Here is a 23,641-nt window from a genome sequence, read left to right as displayed (position 1 = left end):
CTTGGGAGGACCTGGATGTCCTCAGCCCCTCAGCCCTCCAAGGGTGTGGGACATGGAGTTGCCTGTGCTTTTTTACATTCAGGATGAGAGAAGACAGACAAGTGTCTTTGGAGGTTAGGAAATGCCCCCAGACTTAACTGGATTACCACCCGCAACGCCCCAACAGAGACCCTTCCTATTTTGGAATCTTGATTCCTAGTTAAGCCTCTCCTAGGCCTGCCACTTAATTAAGGACCCCTATTAGAGCACCCTGGAGTCCTGGCCTGACTCCTCTAACTAGGGGAGCCCAGAGTCTCTGCCCTCACGCCCTAAGCCCCTCTGCACCGCTATCAACAGACTCCAGAGACCAGCCCCTCCAGTGAAATTCCCTCACATTCTTCTGATGTAATCTCCCCAGACTGTGCCCCTCACCAGAGAACTCTGGTTTTGTCCCTCAGCCATTCCTCCCCACATCCAGGGGAAACCCCGGATTACAGATTCTATACAGTGATAACTCAGCTCCCTAGTCAAATTCTCTTCCCACAAAAGTTCCTATTTTCTTCTATTTCCAAGTGATCCCCTATTCCTGTCTATCCAAGTCCTTCCCTTCCAGCTGACTCCCTCCCCAGGAACTTCTGATCCGTCTATCTTCAGAGAAACCCAGAGTTGGTCTTGATCAGTGATCCTCCCAAGAGGACTACAGATACTGTGTTTCCCCCAAGCAGCCATTAATCAAAAAGACTTGGGTACCTAATCCCTTAGCTGAGAGGGGAGGGGGCATTCCACAGTATCTTACAGTCTTCCCAGACAATTGAGACTCTCTTGGGCTGGGGACTCCCAAGAATCCCACTTCTCCATCTAAACCTTGTTCTCAGCACCCTCAAATTGGCCATTCCCTAGAAGACACTAGAGTCCTGTTTTTAGGTAACTCTCCCCAAAAGGACTTAAGGGATTCCTTCTGTTGAAGGGTGCCACCGTTTCCTCTGGGGTAGGCTCCCTTTCTGTTCCAGAAACCTCCAGTGGTCTTTGAACCCCAGAGTGCTGCCTTCTAACTGATCTCCTCCCAGGAGTGCAGTCTCTTTACCCTTATAAATTGAGGGGGCTCCCTCTATGCTTTCCTGTCTCCAGTGTGTGGCTCAGAATCCCAGACACGCCTTCCTGGACGGCCCCGGCCGCCTGCCCCCTTCCTGCCCTCCGCACAGCTGTCTCCAGCTGTTCTCGGCAGCCCCTGGGGAGAAAGGGAGGGGGTGCCCTCGCAAGATACGTCCGGCCTTCTTTGGCTCAGCGGGCCCGGGGCTCCCCAAGGGTCCGGAATGAGGAGCCGCCGCCCTGCCCCCGCCGCTGGCGCGTTCCCGCTGGCCCCCGCCCCGGGGCTACTGGAGGCGGGAAGTCAGAGCTAGAACTGGAGAGCCGGAGCCAAGGGGAGGTGGGAGGAGACAAAGCGTGGGGGGCGGGGGGTGGCTAGGACGTCCAGATAGCCGGGAGGTGGGGTGAGAGGAGCGTGAGCGAGTGAGCCAGGGCAAATTAACTTGAGGAAAGGAAGGTGGGTGGGGCTAAAGGCAGCAGGTTAGACGCCTTGATAGGCGGGGTTTACAATCCCTCGGGTAGAAGAAGGTGATGTGGGCAGGGTGCGTAGAAGGGGAGGGGGGGGAAACCGCACAGCCTGTGGGCGGAGCTTGAACGTAGTGGATTCTGCCGGACGGGGTGTGAGCGTGCCTAGAATGGTAAGGAGACGGAGGTGCGAGCAAGGGATAGTGCCAGGGAGTGGCAAAATGTGGGTTTGGTCAATGGAAGTGACCAGCGTTGGGTCTGAGGGGCTGAACGGTAAAAGATGGGCGGTGCTAAATGCGAAGGCAAGAGCTAGAGTGGGCGGGGCTGAGCCTACGGGCGGGTACAACGCTGTCTGGGCGGGGCTGGTACGCCGTGGACTCGGCCAGAAAGTGGGGCTTGAGAGGGAGGGCGGGGTGAAATGAAAGTGAAAAAGGAGCTGGAGGGCGTGGCGAGTGGACCCAGTGGGCGGAGCTATACCTTCAAGGGCTGTACGACTGGACCCAGCCAATGCAAGTGGCCAGGGTTAAGGGGGAGATGACTCAAGACAGCTCATGGCGGAACGACTTTGAACTGAGTGATACCTTTGAGGATGTAGTTGCAACGTTAGGGACTGAGCTCGTTTGAGTGCGCTCGTCCCAGGGGCGATGCAAGGAGGGTTGCCGGCCCTGAGTGTCCTCGCTCTCCCCCTAGTCCTGTGTCCCTTGATCTGTCACAACGGAGGTGTGTGCGTGAAGCCTGACCGCTGCCTCTGTCCCCCGGACTTCGCTGGCAAGTTCTGCCAGTTGCACTCATCGGGCGCCCGACCCCCGGCCCCGGCCATGCCAGGCTTCACCCGCTCTGTGTACACCATGCCACTGGCCAACCACCGTGACGATGAGCATGGTGAGGAAAGTGCGGCCGGAGTCCCCTCCGCCCCCTCTGTCCACCACCTTGCCGTTCCTTTGACTCCCATCTTTCCTACCTTCTCTTAAGTACCCTTCTCCAGCGCGCCCCATTCCTACTCCCACTTTGCCCCCCACCCCGTGCCTCTCTCCAGGCGTGGCGTCTATGGTGAGCGTCCACGTGGAGCACCCGCAGGAGGCGTCGGTGGTGGTGCACCAGGTGGAGCGTGTGTCCGGCCCTTGGGAGGAGTCGGACGCCGAGGCAGTGGCGCGGGCGGAGGCGGCGGCTCGGGCGGAGGCGGCAGCGCCCTACACGGTGCTGGCACAGAGCGCGCCGCGCGAGGACGGCTACTCGGACGCCTCGGGCTTCGGTTACTGCTTTCGGGAGCTGCGCGGAGGCGAAGTGAGAGGAGGCCGGTGGGGAGGGGCCCGGAGCGTGCCACCGCGCGGGGGCGCGCTCACCCTACACTTCCCCACAGTGTGCGTCCCCGCTGCCCGGGCTCCGGACGCAGGAAGTCTGCTGCAGAGGGGCCGGCTTGGCCTGGGGCGTTCACGACTGTCAGTCGTGCTCGGAGCTCCTGGGTAAGCCCCAGGATGTCCCCGAGGTGCTTGGAGCTGGGGAGGAGTGAGAACCCCGCTGCTTCCTGTTCTCTGCCCATAGATATACCCTTACACAAATTCTAGCCATGCCTACCCGTTGTGGGGATCATTTCCAGTCTAGACCTACCCATACCGTCTGGGACCACCCACCCCACTTTCTGACTTTGGCTACCCTGTTCTCACTCGGCCTTTGTGCCACAGGCCTACCCATGCAGATCGCCAACCTAAGGCTGACCATGCACTCAAACCACACCCAACACCTTTTAGTTCCTCCCACCCCATTTTCGACCCCGCCCACTCCATCTCACTCCGCGCGCCCCGGCCCAACTCTCTCCTCTCTCTACAGGTAACTCCGACCAAGTGGGCGTCCCAGATGGACCGTGTCCAACTGGCTTTGAAAGGGTTAATGGGTCCTGCGAAGGTGAGCTGGGGCAGGCGTGGGAGGAGCTTGGGACGGGGCTGGCTGGGAGCTTGCCCCTGACGCCACTGGAACCACCCCTTCCCTCGCAGATGTGGATGAGTGCGAGACTGGCGGGCGCTGCCAGCACGGGGAGTGTGCGAACACGCATGGCGGATACACCTGCGTGTGCCCCGACGGCTTTCTGCTTGACTCGTCCCGCAGCAGCTGCATCTGTGAGTCACTGGGGCCTGAAGCTGGTCCCATGTCCAGCCTACCCTCATGCCAGAGGGTATGCCAGAGGGTATCCCTGGGTCTATCCCAGATCCCTGGGTCTAATTCCCTTAGACCACACTCCCCCCAGATGCTCCCAGACCCCAGGTTCACCCAGTCACTCCTAGATCCCCCTCAGAACGTCTCATCTCAGACTCTCATTCACCCTCAGACTCCCTGAACCTTCTTCAGCTCCTCTAAGAACCCCTCAAACCTTTTGGATTAGGATCCCCAGACTTTCATCAGCTCCTCTCAAGCCCCCAAATTTCCTCCTCTCTCTCTCGACCACCAGACCTTCTTCAGATCCTGAGATCCTTCCCAGATTCTCTCACTCACCCCTCAGACTCTCCTCAAGCCCCAAACCATTTTCAGACCTCCCAGACCCCTCAGCTCTTCCTCAGACTCTCTCAGAGCTTTCCCAAATGCCCCTCACACCCACCGAACCCTCCCTGGGACCATTTCTCTACCTCCCAGATCCCCTAGTCCCACTACACTCCCAACCCCGCCCTGAAGAATTTCCTCCCCCACCCCCAGCCCAACACGTGATCTCAGAGGCCAAGGGGCCCTGCTTCCGCGTGCTCCGCGACGGCGGCTGCTCGCTGCCCATTCTACGCAACATCACCAAACAGATCTGCTGCTGCAGCCGCGTAGGCAAAGCCTGGGGCCGGGGTTGCCAGCTCTGCCCACCCTTTGGCTCAGGTGAGCGCCTCCTGCCCGCCTTTCTCTAGACTTGACATAAACAGCCCCCATTCTAGGCTCCGCCCCCAGCGCCTCCAACCGGGTTGGGCCCTAGCCTTGGCCGCGCACCCGGCATCTGAGACAGCCTATCTTCAGACTGGACTCCACCCTGGCTTGCACATGACCTTGAAGTTAGGCTGTGTCTGCCGAGCGTCACCCCCAGCCTCGACCTCCCCTAGCCCTTGAGATAGGCTGCCTACCCAACCTTGTTCCCAGGCTCTGGCCACCTCCCCAGCTTCTGAGACACTGCCTTCAACCTAGGTTCCGCCTTGGGCCCCGCCCCAGACACGCCCCTCCCGGAGACACCTCCCAGGCAATCTTGCTTCTTCATAAAACCAGACCCCACAACCTCCCTGTAGACACCAAACCAGACCCTGCCCTCAACTCCGGTCCCTGCCATCATCCCAAAGAGGGAAAAGCATCCTTGGTCCCACCTTTAGCCTCTGAGATGTCCCATTCTTTGGCCACTGGGGCCTGAAGCTGGTCCCATGTCCACCCTACCCTCATGCCAGAACATCCCTGGGTCTAATTCCCTTAGACTACACTCCCCCCAGATGCTCTCAGACCCCAGGTCCCCCCAGCCACTCTTAGACCCCATTTCAGCATACAACGCAAACCCCTAACACACTCCCAGGCTAAGCCCTACCCACGGCCAAGGCCAGACCCTAGCCGCCCCCCTTTTCTCTCTCCACCCCCCTTCCCTCTCATTCTCCCCTACTCTCTTGCCCTCTCTCTGCCCATCTTCTTCCCTCTCCTGTGTCCAGAGGGTTTTCGGGAGATCTGCCCAGCTGGCCCTGGCTACCATTACTCGGCCTCTGACCTCCGCTACAACACCAGACCCCTGGGCCAGGAACCACCCCGAGTGTCCCTCAGCCAGCCCCGTGCCCCATCCTCCACCTCCCGGCCACGCACAGGTGAGCTGGTTTCTGGAGGAGGGAGTGTTGTCTCCAAGGGGAGATGAGTGGGGACCCCCAAACCCAGGTCTCCACTGTTGACAGCCCTTCTTTACCAGGCTTTCTGCCCACTCATCGCCCAGAACCCCGGCCTGAGCCACGGCTAGAACCGAGGCCAGAGCCCCGTCCGGGCCCTGAGCTTCCCCTGCCCAGCATCCCTGCCTGGACTGGTCCGGAGATCCCTGAATCAGGTGCGGTCTTAGAGGGAATCAGCGGCATTGATGGTGGTATTACAGGCAGGAGGTCGGGGTGGGGGGTGGGGGGCTCCAAAGTGAAGATTCTACAATAGAACAGATAAGGATGTGACAGCCAGAGGAGTTAAGGAATGGGTGGGGAAAGATAAAGGTTTGAAGGGTGGGGTGGTGGTTACATCAGGAGCTGGAGTCAGGCAAGCCTGGGTGCAAGTTCTCTGTCAATTGGGAAGGTCAATTTAACCTCCCTGAGGCTCAGTTTCTTCATCTATAAAATGCGGATCATTGTGAGGATTCAGCAAGCTGCCTCTGAAGTATCTGGCACATAGTAAGTGCTCAGTTAACATGAGACAAATAATAATTTTTCACGGAGGACACTAAGAACATATCTCAGGCAGAAGACTGGGTATGGGAGGATTCAGGCAGAGGATCTGATGAGAATGTCCCATGATAAAGGAGAGCGACATCAGAGGGGGAAGACTGGGCTTGAGGAGGGACATCCAGGAGGATGTTTTAGGCAGAGGATCTGAGGGAATTGTACTGGGATGAAAGGGACAGAAGATTGATAGATGGGGGAACCCTGGCTCACTGGACCCCCGCAGGTCCCTCTGCAGGCGAGTGTCAACGTAATCCCCAGGTCTGCGGCCCGGGACGCTGCATTCCCCGGCCCAGTGGCTACACCTGCGCGTGCGACTCCGGTTTCCGGCTCAGCCCGCAGGGCATGCGCTGCATTGGTGAGCCAGGCCGAGGGGGAGGACGGAGGCGGGGCGGGCGGCTCTACCCTGTCACCTCCTGACCAGACCCCTCCGTACCCTCAGACGTGGACGAATGTCGCCGCATTCCCACGCCTTGTGCTCCCGGGCGCTGCGAAAACACGCCAGGCAGCTTCCGTTGCGTGTGCGGGCCGGGCTTCCGAGCTGGCCCGCGGGGTGCGGAGTGTCTGGGTGAGAAATCCAGGCCCCACCCCAGCTGGGGTCTCGCTCCAGCTCTCCCTCTGGAGCAGTTCCCGCCCTCGCACTCTTCCCCACGTCCCTTCAGCCCAACTACTGCCTTGGCCTGGCCCCTGGCCCCTGGCCCCGTCTCCAAACCAGCTCCGCTCTCACTTCGGCCCCGCCACTGCCTCTTTCCGGCCCAGCCGGCCCTTCCCGTCGGGGCCGGTCCCTGCCGTACTACTGTCCCGCCCCTCTCCTTGACTGGGTCCCGGCTCCGCCCCTCCCTTGGCCCCGCCCCTTCAATATTCCAGACTAGCTCCTGCCCTCTCTAAGGCCCCTCCCCTGTCCCACAACTGCTGCAACCTATCTACTCACCATGACTCCCGATTTCCACCCTGCCACACCAGTGCCCCGTCCCCGAACCACCCCTTCCCTCGCTCCTGCCTCCCCTTTGTTCGGTCCCCAAAGCTGTTCTTCCCGCCCTTGCCCTCCCCAGGCCCTGCCCTCCCCAAATTGCCCCCCTCACGGTCCTCCTCTCTGCCTCTGCCCAAGCTGGGTCCCCAACTCTTGTCCTGTCCTTCCCGCTGAAGCTCCGCCTCAGCCTTAAACCGAGCGCCTTCGAGCCCCTCTACCGCCCCTGGCTCCTGCCTCGGCCTGGCGCTGGCCGAAGCTTGACTCCGCCCCTGCCTTCGCCGCCTCCCCGCCTCCCCAGGCCTTCTGGGGGAGGCGAGGAGGCGGAGTGTCTGCCTCAGTCCCAGCCACGCGGTTTGTGCCCGCAGACGTGGACGAGTGCCACCGCGTGCCGCCACCCTGTGACCGTGGGCGCTGCGAGAACACGCCAGGCAGCTTCCTGTGCGTGTGCCCCGCTGGGTACCAGGCTGCGCCCCACGGAGCCAGCTGCCAGGGTGAGGGATTGGGCATGTAGGGGGAAGGGTAGAGCGGCAGTGGTGAGGGATGGAGATACCGAGCAATGAGGCAGAGGGAGGCTGATTGATGGGAGAAAGAGGCCAGGCTCTGAGAACCAGACATGCAGCCTGTTGGGGATGGAGAGGCCAAGTGTTGGAAAACAGAAAGGCTGAGTCATGGAGGATGGAGAAGCAGAGGGATGGGGGATGGAGACGTCATTAATGGGGAAAGGGGTAGAGTTATGGAGGACAGAGTTTAAGGAGGCCCACTGATATGGACTAGAAAGACAGAGTTCTAGGAAGCAGACAAGCAGCTTAACAGGGACTGAGGAAGTAGAGGGATGGAGGATAGAGTTAGAATGATGACGGATAAGGTGGCAGAATGATGGAGGGTGGAAGGTCAGAGCGATGGAGGTCAGGGAGGTAGAATAGAGCATGGGGGCGGGCAGAAGGGGCCTAGAGGAGGTATGACCTGGTCCCTTGCTCTGAGCAGATGTGGATGAATGCATCCAGAGCCCAGGCCTGTGTGGCCGAGGGCTCTGTGAGAACCTGCCCGGCTCTTTCCACTGTGTGTGCCCGGCTGGCTTCCGGGGCTCAGCGTGTGAAGAGGATGTGGATGAGTGCGCCCAGGAGCCACCACCCTGTGGGCCAGGCCGTTGTGACAACACAGCAGGCTCCTTTCACTGTGCCTGCCCTGCTGGCTTCCGCTCCCATGGGCCGGGGGCCCCCTGCCAAGGTGAGGGTGCTGAGCCCAAAGCCACTTCACCTCCATCTGCTGTAGGGACTGGAGACAGGTTTGGGAGACAGAGAGGCAGAGTGATGAGGCTCAGTGAAGGAGGACAGGGACAGAGGCCTGGGGGTATTGAGGGGCTGGGGAGGGGCTGGCTCCAGCTTCTTCTCCCCTTTCTCCACATATGAGGGTGCTCTCCATTCCTCCTCGTTTTCTGGATGATATCCTCGTGCTTGTGGGAATCCTGAGGCAGGGACAGCTCTGAGTCAGGGAAGGCAACATGCAGGAGGTGGTGCCTTAGCCGCATCCTGGCAGCTGGAGAGACCATTAATGGGGAAACAATGAAAGGGTCTGTCCTTCTGGGAGGAGGGAGCAGCCTGAACGAAGTCCAGGACGCTTCCTCCAGAGTAGAATGTTGGGGTGGGTGGTGATGGCAATGGGTCCAGGCCCCTTCCTCAGCCCCGCTGGTCTCCTGTGGCCCAGATGTGGATGAGTGCGCCCGTAGCCCCCCGCCCTGCACCTATGGCCGCTGTGAGAACACAGAAGGCAGCTTCCAGTGCGTCTGCCCCACGGGCTTCCAACCCAGTGCTACCGGCTCTGAGTGCGAGGGTGAGGCCGGGGAGGGAGGGAGGAGCGTGGAGGGGTGAGGGGGGCGTTGGGCCACTCCTCCAAAGCCACCCTCTCCTCTGCTCCCCAGATGTGGATGAGTGTGAGAAGCACCTGGCATGTCCTGGGCAGGAGTGTGTGAACTCACCTGGCTCCTTCCAGTGCAGGGCCTGTCCTGCTGGCCACCACCTGCACCATGGCCGATGTACTGGTGAGATCAGGCCCTGGGTGTGACCTTGAACCTGCATCATGCCTCCTGACCCAGATCATGACCCCTGACCTGGCCTACAACCTTCTAACCTGGATCTCAATCCCCTTACCTGGACCACAACCCCCAGAGCCTGACTGCAATTCTTGACCTAGACTATGAACCCCTGATCAGACTGCAGTTCCTGATTTGGGGACCACGACCCTTGGCCCTGAGTGTGACTTCTGACTCTGTGACCAATGAACCCTCAACTTGACTGTGACATTTGACCTAAACATAACTACTGACCACAACCCTGACTACAACCCGTGACTCTGTGTGATGCTTGATGCTGCCTCTTCCACTGCCCCCGCCCCTTCTCAGAGTACCTTCCCCGGGGCCTGATTGTGTTCACGATCCTGGACCCTGACCCCTGACTAGAGACTCTGGCCCCTGACTCACCAGAATGCCATCTAATTATCCTGGTTTATAATACCTGACCCCCTTACCCTAATTAATGTCTGACCCCTGTCTCAGTCCAGAGTCCCTTCACCTGACCCCAGGATCCTGGCACAGGGAGTTCCCAGAAACCCAGACTCAAGGACCCCCAACCCCAGTCTCCCCTACCCACTTCTGCCATGGAGCCTTCACCTCATATCCAACCCCAAACACTTCCCATCACCTTCTTCAGACCCCTCTCCCCCAAGGGGATCCATCAGTGTGTTCCTAGACAGAACCCCTTCTGAAATGCCCATTCCCACAGATGTGGATGAATGCCGTTCGGGCGCCTCCTGCGGCCCCCATGGCCACTGCACTAACACTGAAGGCTCCTTCCGCTGCACCTGCGCGCCAGGCTACCGGGCACCACCTGGTCGGCCCGGGCCCTGCGCAGGTGGGCTTGGCGGGGAAACGGTTGGACAGCCTGGGAGCGGGACTTGGCTTCCTTGGGTAAAGCCTGGTGGGGAGGTGGGAGCTGGACTAAGGGACTGCAGGTGGAATTTAGAAACCGGCCATCGGGGTGTGGCTTGGGGGACAGGGTTGCTCCTTTGTAGGCGGGGCTTGGGTCTCGGGGGGCGGGTCTGGTAACCCCGCAGCCCTATCTCTGGGTACCCTAGACGTGAACGAGTGCCTGGAGGGCGACTTTTGCTTCCCCAACGGCGAGTGCCTCAACACCGACGGCTCCTTTGCCTGTACTTGTGCTCCCGGTTACCGGCCCGGACCTCGCGGAGCCTCTTGCCTCGGTCCGTACCCAGGCTGGGCCTGGATCGGGAATGGGTGGGGAAAGGGAGGGGCGGAGTAGGGAGGCAAAAGGGGAAAGGGCGGAGTCTGGATAAATTGGGCAGTGAATGGAAAGGATGGAGCCAAACCCGTCGGAGAGGTGGGGCTTGCAGGAAAGGGAGGAGCCTAAGGCAGGTGGGGAAGGCGTTAAGGTCTTGGAGCTGGAGGGGCGGGGAAAGGGCGGTGGAGGGGCGTGGCTTGGAATGTTACGCAAAGAAGGAGATTCGCCTGTGGTTTCCGACACTGTCCCGCAGACGTGGACGAATGCAGCGAGGAGGACCTCTGCCAGAGCGGCATCTGTACCAACACCGACGGCTCTTTCGAGTGCGTCTGTCCTCCAGGACACCGCGCTGGCCCAGACCTCGCCTCCTGCCTCGGTGAGAGGCCTCGCCTCTGCCTGGTCCCTCTCGCCTCTGCCTCCTGGTCTCCCCCATTTGTCTCCCCCCTCTGCCTCTCCTCTGCTGCTTTCTCCCTTCCCCTTTCCTGCGACTCCCGCCTCCCTCTTCTGACTCTCCCCTCCTTGACTCCTCCACCTTTTTTCCTTTGCCTCCCTGCCTCTCCCATCTGACTGCCCTGCCTCCCCTCCTCAGACGTGGACGAATGTCGGGAGCGGGGCCCGGCCTTGTGCGGGTCCCAGCGTTGTGAGAATTCCCCCGGCTCCTACCGCTGTGTCCGCGACTGCGACCCTGGCTACCACGCAGGCCCTGAGGGCACCTGTGACGGTGAGACCACTGCCCCACCCCCACGAAGAGTGGCAGAAGCCGGCTCCAAGCCTCACGGACTTGGGGGGAGGGGAGGGAAAGGACTCCCAACCAATGTACTTAAGTCTCTCCTAATCGTGGTGGAAACAAGCCACCAGCGTGTCTTTATATTTTTTTGTAGAGGGGAGGCAGGAGGATAGGGGAAGACACTCCTGTCAGGAAACAGGCCAAGCTTAGCATTTTGTGGAACAGATGAAATGACTGCGGACTGCCTTGGGCTCTTGGGTTGCCAGACCCCCGATTCGTGGAAATCTAGTTTCATGGGACCTCATTCATTAATTCCACAAGAATTCATTAAGCACCTACTGTGTGCAACACTGGCAGTAGAACAGGCAATGAGTAAAACAGAATCCCTGTCCTCATGGAGTTGACGTTCTAGGGGGAGAGACAGACAAGAAATATGTAAATATGAACTCGATTCATGCAGCAAACAGTTTGGGGGCACCTACTGTGTATCAGGCACTGTTCTATACCCTGGGGATACAATGAGGAGCAAGACAGGCACAAATCCCTGCCGACGTGGAGTTTGCATTCTAGGGAGGTGACAGTCAGCATACCAATAACTACATGGATATAAGGAGTTTAAGAAGGAAAGTAAAGCAGGATAAATGGACAGAGATGACAGGGCAGTAGGGGTAGGGGTGCTAGGAGGGCTTGACCTAGACCCTTGAGTGAGCAAGGGAGGGAGCCATGCAGATAGCTGAGGGAAGAGTGTTCCTGACAGAGGGAACAGCAAGTGCAAAGGCCCTGAGACGGGACCATGTTTAGGCTATTTGGAGAATAGTGACGAGAATGGTAACGAGGCCTTAAGAGGTATCAATGCTTGTTGATTTTTAGAAGCTCAGACTCCTAGAATACCAGATTCAGAGACTTCTCAGTCATGGGAACTGGAAGCAGCACCAGGAACCTGTGAATCCAGGCCTGTGACTCCCCTCTCCTTCCCCCATCCCCTCCCTACTCTTTTGCAGACGTGGATGAGTGCCAGGAATATGGCCCAGGGATTTGTGGAGCCCAGCGCTGTGAGAATACCCCTGGCTCCTACCGCTGCACACCGGCCTGTGACCCTGGCTACCAGCCCACGCCAGGGGGTGGATGCCAGGGTGGGTGTCCCTGGGGCAATGGGTGAGATGTGGAGGGGATAGAAGGTCCAGCAATGGCCTGACTGTCTGGTGGTTGCAGATGTGGACGAATGCCGGAACCGGTCCTTCTGCGGGGCCCATGCCATGTGCCAGAACCTGCCTGGCTCCTTCCAGTGCCTCTGTGACCAGGGCTACGAGGGGGCGCGGGACGGGCGTCACTGCGTGGGTACGGGGCTCCAGGGGGTGGGTGGGGCCAGAGGGTGGGGAAGAGGTTGTCAGGCCCTGCTTCTCTCCATAGATCTGAATGCATGTAAACTTTAAGGGTATGGAATTTAGACCTTGAAATATAAGATCATCTTCATGTCACTCAGGAACCCCTATTTATCCAGATTTTATTTGGGGCATGCTTTAAAAATGCATGCATAAAGTAGTAAAAGCGCACTAATTTTTTTTTTTTTGGCCACACTGCGCGGCATATGGGATCTTAGTTCCCGACCAGGGATCAAACCCGCGCCCCCTGCGGTGGAAGCGCAGAGTCTTAACCTCTGGACTGCCGGGGAAGTTCCAAAACTGCACTAATCTTAAGTGTACATAAACATCCTTTATTTTTTCCCCAACATTTTACGAGGATCAACTTGTGGGATCTTAGTTCCCAACCAGGGACTGAACCCGGGCCACGGCAGTGAAAGCGCTGTGGAAATCCCACCGACCGCCAGGGAAATTCCAAGGAAATTTTCTAAACATACAGAAAGTTAAAAGGCCTGTAGAATGAAACATCAGCATACCCATGATCTATATTCTATTATTATCATTTGGTTATGCTTGTTTCCTCACACATCTTTCCATTAATCCACAAAATTTTTTGGATAGAATTTTAAAATTAAATGGCAAGCTTCGATATACTTCCCCCTAAATTCTTCTGTGCATAATGCATGTCATTAACCAGAGTTCAGTTTGTGTTTACAGATATTTTTATTTGAGGTTCAATTTACATACAGTGCAATGCATGAGTCTTAATTACACATTCACTTAGTTTTGACAAATGCAAACACAACAGGCTTCATTTGTTTAAAGGGCATTAAACTGAAGTCCTGGGAAATATTTGAACTTCAGGCGTACGTGGATCCAGGAACTGTAACAAGGCTAGCTGTTCTCCCAGCTCTGCTATCCTCTAATGCATTTATTTCCAGGCAGATTCTCTTTTCACAATGACAAAAGTGGCCCTAGCACCTCTGGTTGACATCCTTAGCTTGACATCCCTGGCTACAGAGGGAGGGTCTTTCTCCATATTTCTAGAACGAGTCCCAGGACTGGCTTTGATTGGCCCAGCTTGGTCACTGCCTGTCTCTGAATCAGAGAAATGCAGCAATCTGCTTGGCCTGCTCAAAACATAGGTTGGAGGAGCAGAGGGCTCCCAAGGGAAATTCAGGGTTTGTCACCAAAAGATAAGCAGATGATGGGATCTGGGCCATTAAAATACTCACACTCAAAGCCCAGACTTTTAGACTTATGGAATTCCAGAAGTTCACAACCATTGACTCCCTCTTCCCTGTTGTCTCCTGTTCACAGATGTGAATGAATGTGAAACGCTACAGGGTGTGTGTGGAGCTGCCCTGTGTGAGAATGTGGAAGGCTCCTTCCTCTGTGTCTGCCCCAACAGCCCTGAGGAGTTTGACCCCATGACTGGGCGCTGTGTTCCCCCTCGGACGTCTGCTGGTGAGACTGAGATCAATGTCTACGTAACTGATGGCTGCCGGCCCCGCAGAAAAATAATGGGATCTAACCATTCCTGATGTGGACAGCTGCCGTCAGTTAGAGGCTGTTGTCTTAAACAACAAAAGCCTTCAGAACACGAGTTAACCTGGGTGTGGGACTCAGTGTCAGGAGAAGTAGATCCTGGTTCTGACTTTACCAGATTCCTTCATTCAACAGACGTTCACTGAGTTTAGGCCCTTTTCTGGGCCCTGAGGACACAGTAGTGACCAGGAGAGACCACCCTGTCTTCAAGGGCCTCCCAATCCAATGGGGGCAGATGGCAATATAACCTGATGGTATCAACCCAGAGGAATCGGGACTGGGATGGACGAGGCACAGGCCAGAGCAAACAAGCCTATGATGGGAAAGGCTAGGGCGTGGTGGGAATCCAGAGGAGGTGCCTCCCCAGCCTTGAAGGAGAGTTAGGGAGGGCTTCCTGTAGGAGGGGATGTCTGAACTGAGAGTAGTAGGATGAGTAGAAATAAGCCAAGCGAAGTGGATGAGGGAGGGCATTCTGGGCAGAGGATACAGCAAGGGCAAAGGCCTGGCAAGGCAAGAGAGGACCTGACATGTTTGAGGGACTGAAATAAGTTCAGGGTGACATGCTCTACATAGCAAGGGAAGGGGTGGGGAGAAGTGAGGCTGCAGAAGGAGTCAGGCGCCAGACCACACTGACTTATTACCGTGGTCAGGAGGTTGGACTTTTCTTGAGGGCACTCTGGCACCATGGAAAGGTTTTGAGCGGGAGAGGGGTATGATCAGATTTTGGAACTTCCTCTGGCTGCCATGTGAAGGTGGATTGGAGTGGGGCTGGGACCTGAGCAGAGAGGACAGGGCTGGACCAAGGCAAGGGCCATGGGAGGGGAGGAGAGGGCAGGTGGGAGAGGGGCTCAAGAGGCCAAAGTGGATGGGCTGTGGGGCTGCCTGGGTCAGGGAGAGGTGTCCAGGCCTAGGTCTAGATTTGGGTATGAAGATTCTGAGACCAGATTGGGACACGTTGGATGTGAGGCCCCAGGGAGGCCTCCAGGAGGCCAGGGAAATCCCCTCTTCTCCTACCTGAACTGCAGCTTGGATGATGGGCTGGACGCTTGGGAGAGTGAGATGGGGCGGCAAGAGGTACAGAAATTAGAGGAGGTGAGAATGGGAGAGAGATGATGACAGATGCTGAGAGGTGTGGAGTCGGTTCTGCCACATGGGGGCCTCAGTTTCTCCATCCATAACATAGGGGCTGGAGGCTCAGCCCACACTGTCTCCTCAGGCACGTTCCCGGGCCCGCAGCCCCACGTACCCGCCAGCCCCAGTCTGCCAGCCAGGCTCCCACCACCCCCGTCCCGCCGGCCCAGCCCACCTCGGCAGGGCCCTGTGGGCAGCGGGCGCCGGGAGTGCTACTTTGACACGGCAGCTCCGGACGCATGTGACAACATCCTGGCTCGGAACGTGACGTGGCAGGAGTGCTGCTGCACTGTGGGTGAGGGCTGGGGCAGCGGCTGCCGCATCCAGCAGTGCCCAAGCACCGAGACAGGTGGGCATGGGCTGCTGGGTGGACACAGGGCGGAGGGTTTGGGTAGCAATAGGTGGACGTGGGACTGGGACAAAGGGACACATTTGGACAAGGGACTGAGGTGCTGGTATTGCACGGGCAAGAGTGAGCTGCCAGCCAGGTGGGCGCGAGTCTGAGAGGTGGATACAAATAGGCACAGGGGCTGTAGACTTGGGCAGTGAAGGGTGGGCACTGAGGCAAGTGGGCACAGGCAGGCCCAAGGCAGGGGCTGGGGCACGGGTGTCTGGGCTCAGCCTTGTCTCTGTGTGCAGCTGAGTACCAGTCATTGTGCCCCCACGGCCGGGGCTACCTGGCACCCAGCGGAGACCCGAGCCTCCGGAGAGGTAAGGCCCGCCCACCCTCAGCCCCCAGGCCCAGCTCTGTCTCACCCTATCTCTGTTTTTTTATCTCTGTCTCTCCCCCTCCCACCCTTATCTCCTGTATCTCTCCCTCTGGGTCTCTCTTGCCATCTGTCTTTCTCTTCCCTGATCATGCCCCGCAGCTACAACCCCCCATCCAGCCCACCCCACAACCTGGCCTGCCTCCCCCCACCCCCACCCCCGTCTCTCTTGATGGGGGGTGTGCCTCTGACCATCCTTCCCGCAGACGTGGACGAGTGCCAGCTCTTCCGAGACCAGGTGTGCAAGAGCGGCGTGTGCGTGAACACGGCCCCAGGCTACTCATGTTACTGCAGCAATGGCTACTACTATCATACCCAGCGCCTGGAGTGCATCGGTAGGAACCCCACCTCCACCGGCACTCACACCCCCGCCTGGGACTCTCCCCAACACTTGGCCACTCCAGCTCCTCTCTGGAATGTGGCCACCCCCAGCAGGAAGTCCTTCCTGGAGTCTAGACTCCATCTATCCCGCCGTCAATGCACCGGGGAAATGGGAAAAGGGAGAGGGCTGCTTCTTGATCACTTCCTCCATGCCTCCCTAGATAACGACGAGTGCGCGGACGAGGAGCCAGCCTGTGAGGGCGGCCGCTGCGTCAATACCATAGGCTCTTATCACTGCACGTGCGAGCCCCCACTTGTGCTGGACGGCTCGGGGCGCCGCTGCGTCTCCAACGAGAGCCAGAGCCTCGGTAACCCCTCCCCCGCCCCGCCCCGCCGGTTAGCCCCGCCCCGTCTCTCCCAAGCAGTCCAGCCCCTCATTACCCCTGCTCAGCCTCCCGCCCGCACCCGGGCCACGCCCCTTCACGCCCCATTTAGCTTCTGGTCTCGGTGTTTGACTCTCGGAACAAGAGGCCAGCGGGCCTCGTTAGAGGCGAAGGTTGTAGAGGAGCCTCCCTGCCACTTACTGGCCCTGTGTACACGTGCACGTTCCTTATCGCCTCGTGGACCCCAACTTCCTTTCTGCACATTGGGTGGGTGGATTGGTAATAGCCCCTACTTTATAGGGTGGCTCTGAGGAATTTTATTTTTAAGAACAGAATGGGACCTGGTCTTACTAAGGGCTAAAAGTGTGCTTTCTATTATTTCCCTGTGGGTCTCTGTCTCTTTGCACCCCTCTGTGGGTTCTGTCTTTAGGCCTTTCTCTGAATTTCTGACACTCTCTGCCTCTGTCTTTGCTTTTAGGTCTGTTTCTCTCTGCATCTTTGCTTTCCCGTGTTTCTTTGAGTCTCTGACTCTTTCGATGTGTTTGTGTTTATTTCTTTGGGTCCTCTCTCTCTTTTTGCCCACTGACCCAAAGTCTCTTCTCCTCCCAATTCCTTTTCCTACAACGTCCTCCCACATCCTGAGACTTTATTCAACAATGCTCAGAGAGGGAAAGCAACTGCCCTGGGGTCACAGAGCCCTGCAGCGGCCAGTCTTGGATAGAATCCTCCTCTCAGACCCTATCACCCTCCTATATGATAGCCTTGTGCCAGACCAAGCCCCGTACTCATCTGGAGCTACCTCAGAGGACTTCTGGGAGTCAGATCACACACAGCTGCTGAGACGGATTTGGTGACAGGCAGAGGATGGCTGGGCTGCTCCAGCAGGGAGGAGATTGAGCATTTGGGAGGGCTTGAGTGTCTTCCCACCTTGATGCATGCTGTCTCTGCCCTCAGACGACAATCTGGGAGTGTGCTGGCAGGAAGTGGGGGCTGACCTCGTGTGCAGTCGCCCTCGGCTGGATCGCCAGGCCACCTACACGGAGTGCTGCTGCCTCTATGGCGAGGCCTGGGGCATGGACTGTGCCCTCTGCCCAGCACAGGACTCAGGTACTGCCACCTGCCTGGGCCACACTCCAAGACTCTGCCCCTCAGGCTCCAAATCCAGGTCCTCAGACTCCTAGTCTTAGACCCCAAGGTCTCCCAAAACTTGGTCCCTCAGACCCCTATGTCCCAGTGCTTTCCTAAATCTTAGACCCCAAGTCATAACCCAAAGACCTCCAAGCCTCAACCACAGAAACTCCATGGCCTGACTCAGCAGGTCTCCTAGTTCCAGTCCCGAAAGCCCAAAAGGTCCTAAGGTCTGATCTCTCAGACCTTCAACTCCTGGTCTCTAGAAGCCCAAGACAGCCCATGAGACCCCTCCCCCAAATCCTGGACCTTTAGACCTCCAATACCAGTTGCTCAGATCCTGCCATCCTGGCTCACAGACTCTGGTCATAGCTCGCAAACCTCCCAAGTCCCAGTGGCTTGGATACCCACATCCAGGTGCCTAAGAAGCCAACACACAGCTCCAGAGATCTCCATGCCTTGGCTCTAAAAAGCCCCGAGTCTCCCAATTCTCAGCCCTTGGGAAACCAGTGCCAATCCTAGGCCCTTGCTCCTCTGACTTCCAGGTCCCATGGTTCAGATCCCCTCCCATGCATCCTGACCCGTCAGGCCCCTGGTACTTCCCAGTCCTGGTCCCTAAAACACCTCCATCCCATTTTTGTAGGCCCCTAGCCCCAGGTCTCATGGGCCCCCAAATTCCAGCACGTGGACCCTGATTTCTAGCTGCAGTCCTCAGTATTCCTGATCCCAGTGCCTTGGAGTCCCCGTCTCAGTCCTCAGACCTTCAATCCTGGCTCCAGAACCCCTGACCCCAAGCCTCCAATCCCAGTCTCCTCCTTTGAAGCCCTTCTAATGCTTCAGCCCATGGCCCTCCCCACCCTCTCCTTCGGGCTTCTCTTCCCCGAGGGGGGACGTGAATGATGGGTGCCGAGGAAGCAAGGGCTGATTGTTAGGCTTGGCTCCTGTTCGCAGATGACTTTGAGGCCCTGTGCAACGTGCTGCGCCCCCCCTCGTATGGACCCCCGCGGCCAGGTGGCTTTGGACTCCCCTACGAGTATGGCCCAGACCTAGGTTCACCTTACCAGGGCCTTCCGTACGGGCCTGAGTTGTACCTGCCACCCGTCCTACCCTATGACCCCTACCCACCGCCACCTGGGCCCTTCGCGCGCCGGGAGGCCCCCTACGGGACGCCACCCTTCGACATGCCCGACTTCGAGGACGATGGTGGCCCCTACGGTGAATCCGAGGCTCCTGCAGCTGCCGGCCCGGGCTCCCGCTGGCGCTATCGGTCGCGCGACACCCGTGGCTCCGTCCCAGAGCCTGAGGAGTCGCCTGAAGGTGGAAGCTATGCTGGTGAGTACTGCGGCCCGAGTGATGGGACAAAGATGAGAAGCCAGGTGTGCAGAGAGGTGGAGATGGGGCAGGGAGGAAAGGAGGGGGAGGAGGAGAGACAGAGACAGAAACAAAGAGAAGCCGCGGGAGAGACAGGCTCAGAGGGATGGGAAAACAGAGATATTGTCGGAGAGAGCGACAGAGAGCAGGGATGAAGAGGCATGGAGACATCCCTGTAGACCTACCTAGAAAGCGATGAGGACAGAAGGAAAGCTAGAGGGAGCAGAGTGACGTAAACATCCTGGCCTCACAGCGCCCCCCAGAGTCCTGGAGCGGGATGGGCAGTTTTAGAAGGGAACCCACCGAACCTGGGGCGCGGCCCCACCCGAACCCCGGAGTCCCCGCACTCTTCGCAGGCGCCCAGGCTGGGCCCTACGAAGGGCTGGAGGCAGAGGAGTGCGGGATCCTGGACGGCTGCGCCCACGGCCGATGTGTGCGTGTCCCCGAGGGCTTCACCTGCGACTGCTTCGACGGCTACCGCCTGGACATGACCCGCATGGCCTGCGTCGGTGAGGGGTGGGCCGGGGCCAGCATGGAGGTGGGGTACAAGAGAGGGTGGAAGCCTTTACTAGGGGTGGGTAATCAGGGACGTCAAGGAGACCGGCCAGCCCCGGTGGCGAGCAGAAAGTAATTTTTGCTCAGGGATGGGGCTTGCCTGAAGGACAAGCAGGGAGGAAAGTGGAGCCCGACCACAGCACTGGGGCTGAGCCTGAAGCAGGATGGAAGGATAGGATCCTGCAGGCGTGATTTCTAAGAACTCCCAGGGCTACCTTGGGCAGTTTGCTTCACCTCTTTGAAGAGCTTTCAGTCTTCCCATCGAATAGGAATTATGTCTGCCTAGTTTAGACAGTAGTAAAGCAGAGTGGTTACAATCAGGGACTCTGGGGGGAGTTGGATAGACCTCAGGCTCGGTCCAGCAGCTTGCTGTGTGACCCCGGACAGGTCACTGTCCCTTGCTCAGTTTTTCTTACCTGAAAAATGAGTATAGTCGTAGAACCCATTTCATAGAGTCGTGAACATCGATTTACAATGACAGTGAGGCCTATGTGTAAAGCTCAGAGAAGAGAACTGAGTTCCTCAAAGTCTCACAGCCAAGAAATTGGCAGGGGGCTGGGCACTCGGGGTCTTTGTGAGCTGGTCTGTGAACCCCCTGGGAAGAGTGTGGGCTTTTTGTGTGACATGGGGTAAGGGGCTTCCCCACGCTAGGCCTCAGTTTGCACAGTACCTACCTCACAGGGTTATTGGGAGGGTAAAGTTAATACATGTAATATACTTAAAACAATGTCCGGCACAGAGTAAGCACTTATTGTTGTTGATATCATCATTAGTATTGTTTTTCTAACAAAAACAGTGTCCTAGGGGCTACCACACTCATCTCACAGAACACAAAGCTGAGGCACAGAGAGGTTAAGTTACCTGCCCAGGCTCACACAGCCAACAGGTGGTAGTGGCTGGATTCCACTCCAACAGGAGGCTCAGCATCCACACCCCTCTGCACCAGGAGCCTCAGGGGCCAGGGACGTGGGCTCCTGGGTCCCCAGCTCTGAACAGCGCTCCTGGTATGCGCCCCCCTCCTCAGACATCAACGAGTGTGACGAAGCCGAGGCCGCCGCCCAGCTCTGCGTCAACGCGCGCTGCGTCAACACGGATGGCTCGTTCCGCTGCATCTGCCGCCCAGGATTCGCACCCTCGCACGAGCCGCACCACTGCACGCCCGCCAGGCCCCGGGCCTGAGTCCCAGCAGCCCTGGACCGCCCACTCCGCGCCTGCGCACGCGGAGTCCTTGCTGCACACACCTTCCCTCCTGCTTTCGCGCATGCGCACAGGGATGCTGGACCCGGAGGAGAGGATGGTAGAGGGGACAGACGGGGAGGAAGAGTACCCTTCCTACAGACGCCGCGGGCCCGGGCTTAGCCCATGGTCCCCTTCTTATTCCCGCTCCTTTTTATAAAAATGTTCAATTAAAAAACACCTATTTTGTATCTTCTGTCTCTGTCTTCCTAATGTTTCTCAAACTTTGGCTCTAGAGTTTGTTCTTTGAGCTACTAAATTACATCCTCTCGCCGTCCCTACTTCTTCATTCCCGTGCCTCTGTCACTTGGTCTATCTCTGCCTCCCTTGGTCTTTGCTCTTCTCCTATGTCTGTTTCTTTGTCTCTTGCCTTTCTGCTTGTTTTCTCTGCCTAATTCTCCGTGTCTTTGTCTTTTGATCTCTGTTGCTGTGTCTTTCTCTTTCCCTATCTCCCTGTTTCATTCTCTCTCTGATCTCGAGAGAGGTCTTACCTCTGGATTTTTAATACTCCTGACCCTCTCCGTAGATCCTGTCTGTAGCCCCCACTTCCCCCTGTATGAGGCCCCAGGAAGGGGTGGGTTGGGGTAGCCTCAGCCCCTGCTCAGGGCGCTCCCTCTTTGCTCAGGGAACCCCAGATTTCCTCTGTTTCCCAAAGAAGTTTATTTATTTATTAGTGTTAATTAATTTATTTATTTGGTTGCATCGGGTCTTAGTTGAGGCAGGCGGGCTCCTTAATTGCAGCTCGCTGGCTCCTTGGTTGTGGCATGCAAACTCTTAGCTGCAGCATGCATGTGGGATCTAGTTCCCTGACCAGGGATCGAACCTGGGCCCCCTGCATTGGGACCGCAGAGTCTTAACCACTGCGCCACCGGGGAATTCCCCCCAAAGAAGTTTAGAGCTTTTCTGGTACAAGTGGGCCATGGGGAGGAGGTGGGAGCAGTAGTCACTGGAGGGGTGCATCCAAACCTGGGCCTCCAGCTGGGATTTGGCTGTGGCAGAGCAGGGAGTGGCAGTCCTGGTGGGTGGCCACAGAAGGCTGTGGAGGTGGGGATGAGCTGTGTGTGTGATGGTAAACAGCCCAGCACGGACCTCCTCCCCAGTGGCCGCTGCCTTCTTGCTGACCACGTGGGGAGTCCAAAGGTCTCCTCCTCCCCAAAAGAACAAAAAGCCTGGATGAGCATAGGCTCAGAGGACAGGGGACAGTCGAGTGGGGGAGCCCATTGGCACTGGAAAAAAAAAACAATACCAAAGACTGTACCTGAGTCATTCTTCACCCACCTGTTAGTGTTAGGTTCTCACACTCAAATGCTTCAGGGACCAGGTGAGTGATGCTAGAGGGAAGCAGGTGCAGAATAAGAAAATCAAAGTACAAAGGTGAGGGTACGCAACCAGGGACATTCTGCTTAAGGAGTGGATGGAACAGAGAGGGAAATGTCCCCATTTTAAATAATAATATTTTTTATAACCACCATGTGGGTCTGGTCCACGAGATATCAATTTTAATCTTCCAGGTTCAGCTCAAGTTGTATAAGTGGGGAACAGGGGCTCCTTCTTGACCTGACCCCTCATGAGCTTCAGGAAGGGTCAGTTTCCCACTGGTGCCACATGGAGGATCATACCAATAGTGTCTACTCTACAGGAGTGCTGGTGGCGATTACATGAATCATTCTGTATGTCAAGTGCTTCGAACTTCACCTGGCATCTGACAAGTGCTCAGTGATTGTTATCATAACCCGAGGGCTTCCTGGAAATGCCAAGCTCTGTGGTTGGTCAGATGGTGAGGGCAGATGGCTAGATCTTGTTCTTCACCTGATCTTCCTCACCTGGGGGCCAGACTCTTTCCCCTTCAATGGGACAGTGAGAAACACTTAGCACAGGGACCTTGGCACGGAAGGGTGTCAGACTGCGAGAGGCTCAAAGCTTCACCAAGGGAAGATGGTTGCACAACTTTGTACTAAAACCCACTGAATTGTACACTTTAAATGGGTGAGTTGTAGAGAACAAATGTATGGACACCAAGGGAGGAAAGGGGGTGGTGGTGGTGGGATGAATTGGGAGACTGGGATTGACATGTATACACTAATATGTATAAAATAGATAACTAATAAGAACCTGCTGTATAGCACAGGGAACTCCACTTTGCTGTACAGTAGAAACTAACACAACATTGTAAAACAACTTTACCCCAATTAAAAAAATAGTAATAAATGGGTGAGTTGTATGGTAGGTAAATTGTAGCTCAATGAAGTGGTTAAAAAGAAAAAGAAACTCTACAAAGGGAGTCAAGAAGTGACCCTTCAGCTAATACAGGGACCCTGGCCCAAACACTGACCTGTCATTCATTCATTCAACAAATATTTTCTATATAATATCTGCTTTGTAATAAGCGAGTGCAGAGAACACAAACTTTAGCCCAGCCGTAAGCGGTAGGAGCTAGGGAGGGCTCTTGGAGAAGATGTCTGAGCTGAGACCTAAACAATATGGGGAAATGAGCTAGACGAAGCCGTGGAGGAGGGTGTTCCAGGCGGAGGGAACAGCATCAGCAAAGGCCTACGGGTAAGGAAGACAAATATCCTTCAAATGCCCCCTCCCTTTTTTTTTGTATGTCAGCCCTTGTGTTGGACAATGCTGCTGACATTTTTAGTGCCCAAGAAATCCCTGGTCCCTGCCTTAATGGAGCTCCAGTGAGGGACAAAGACGCATTGCCAGGGCTTCCCTGGTGGCGCAGTGGTTGAGAGTCCGCCTGCCGATGCAGGGGACATGGGTTCGTGCCCCGGTCCGGGAAGATCCCACATGCCGCGGAGCGGCTAGGCCCGTGAGCCATGGCCGCTGAGCCTGTGCGTCCGGAGCCTGTGCTCCGCAACGGGAGAGGCCACAGCAGTGAGGCCCGCGTACCACAAAAAAAAAAAAA

At 57.1% G+C, this 23,641-nt stretch overlaps 1 protein-coding gene across 2 annotated transcripts; it reads left to right on the top strand.

Moving 5' to 3' along the window:
- The first annotated feature begins 1,648 nt into the window (after positions 1-1,648).
- On the top strand, positions 1,649-20,926 carry LTBP4 (latent transforming growth factor beta binding protein 4). 2 transcript variants are annotated; one of them, XM_024768714.1, is made up of 30 exons: positions 1,649-1,703; positions 2,221-2,412; positions 2,567-2,814; positions 2,891-2,993; positions 3,358-3,432; positions 3,522-3,644; positions 4,216-4,380; positions 5,184-5,333; positions 5,432-5,563; positions 6,166-6,297; positions 6,382-6,507; positions 7,275-7,400; positions 7,894-8,136; positions 8,614-8,739; positions 8,828-8,947; positions 9,687-9,815; positions 10,039-10,164; positions 10,456-10,578; positions 10,792-10,923; positions 11,931-12,062; positions 12,142-12,267; positions 13,611-13,757; positions 15,055-15,318; positions 15,609-15,680; positions 15,943-16,071; positions 16,279-16,425; positions 17,395-17,547; positions 18,520-18,900; positions 19,296-19,448; positions 20,519-20,926. In XM_024768714.1, exons 2-30 carry the CDS (start codon positions 2,349-2,351, stop codon positions 20,671-20,673), a joined length of 4,302 nt encoding a protein of 1,433 aa, XP_024624482.1. In that variant the 5' UTR covers positions 1,649-1,703; positions 2,221-2,348; the 3' UTR covers positions 20,674-20,926. The 2 variants fall into 2 exon arrangements, with proteins under 2 accessions (XP_024624482.1, XP_024624484.1); XM_024768716.1 differs by lacking the exon at positions 12,142-12,267.
- The last annotated feature ends 2,715 nt before the right edge of the window (positions 20,927-23,641 follow it).

This window comes from Neophocaena asiaeorientalis, unplaced genomic scaffold (assembly GCF_003031525.2).
Source record: "Neophocaena asiaeorientalis asiaeorientalis breed wild unplaced genomic scaffold, Neophocaena_asiaeorientalis_V1.1 scaffold629, whole genome shotgun sequence".
Lineage (NCBI taxonomy): Eukaryota > Metazoa > Chordata > Mammalia > Artiodactyla > Phocoenidae > Neophocaena > Neophocaena asiaeorientalis.
This window is presented reverse-complemented; position numbering and strand designations above follow the sequence as displayed.

What these genes read in the sequence shown, in the direction of transcription:
- LTBP4 (XM_024768714.1), top strand. Translation starts at nt 2,349, where the DNA reads ATGCCAGGCTTCACCCGCTCTGTGTACACCATGCCACTGGCCAACCAC. An exon ending in TCCGGAGATCCCTGAATCAG is followed by an intron (nt 5,564 to 6,165) that starts GTGCGGTCTTAG and finishes GGACCCCCGCAG; the next exon opens with GTCCCTCTGCAGGCGAGTGT. An exon ending in TACCGGCTCTGAGTGCGAGG is followed by an intron (nt 8,740 to 8,827) that starts GTGAGGCCGGGG and finishes TCTGCTCCCCAG; the next exon opens with ATGTGGATGAGTGTGAGAAG.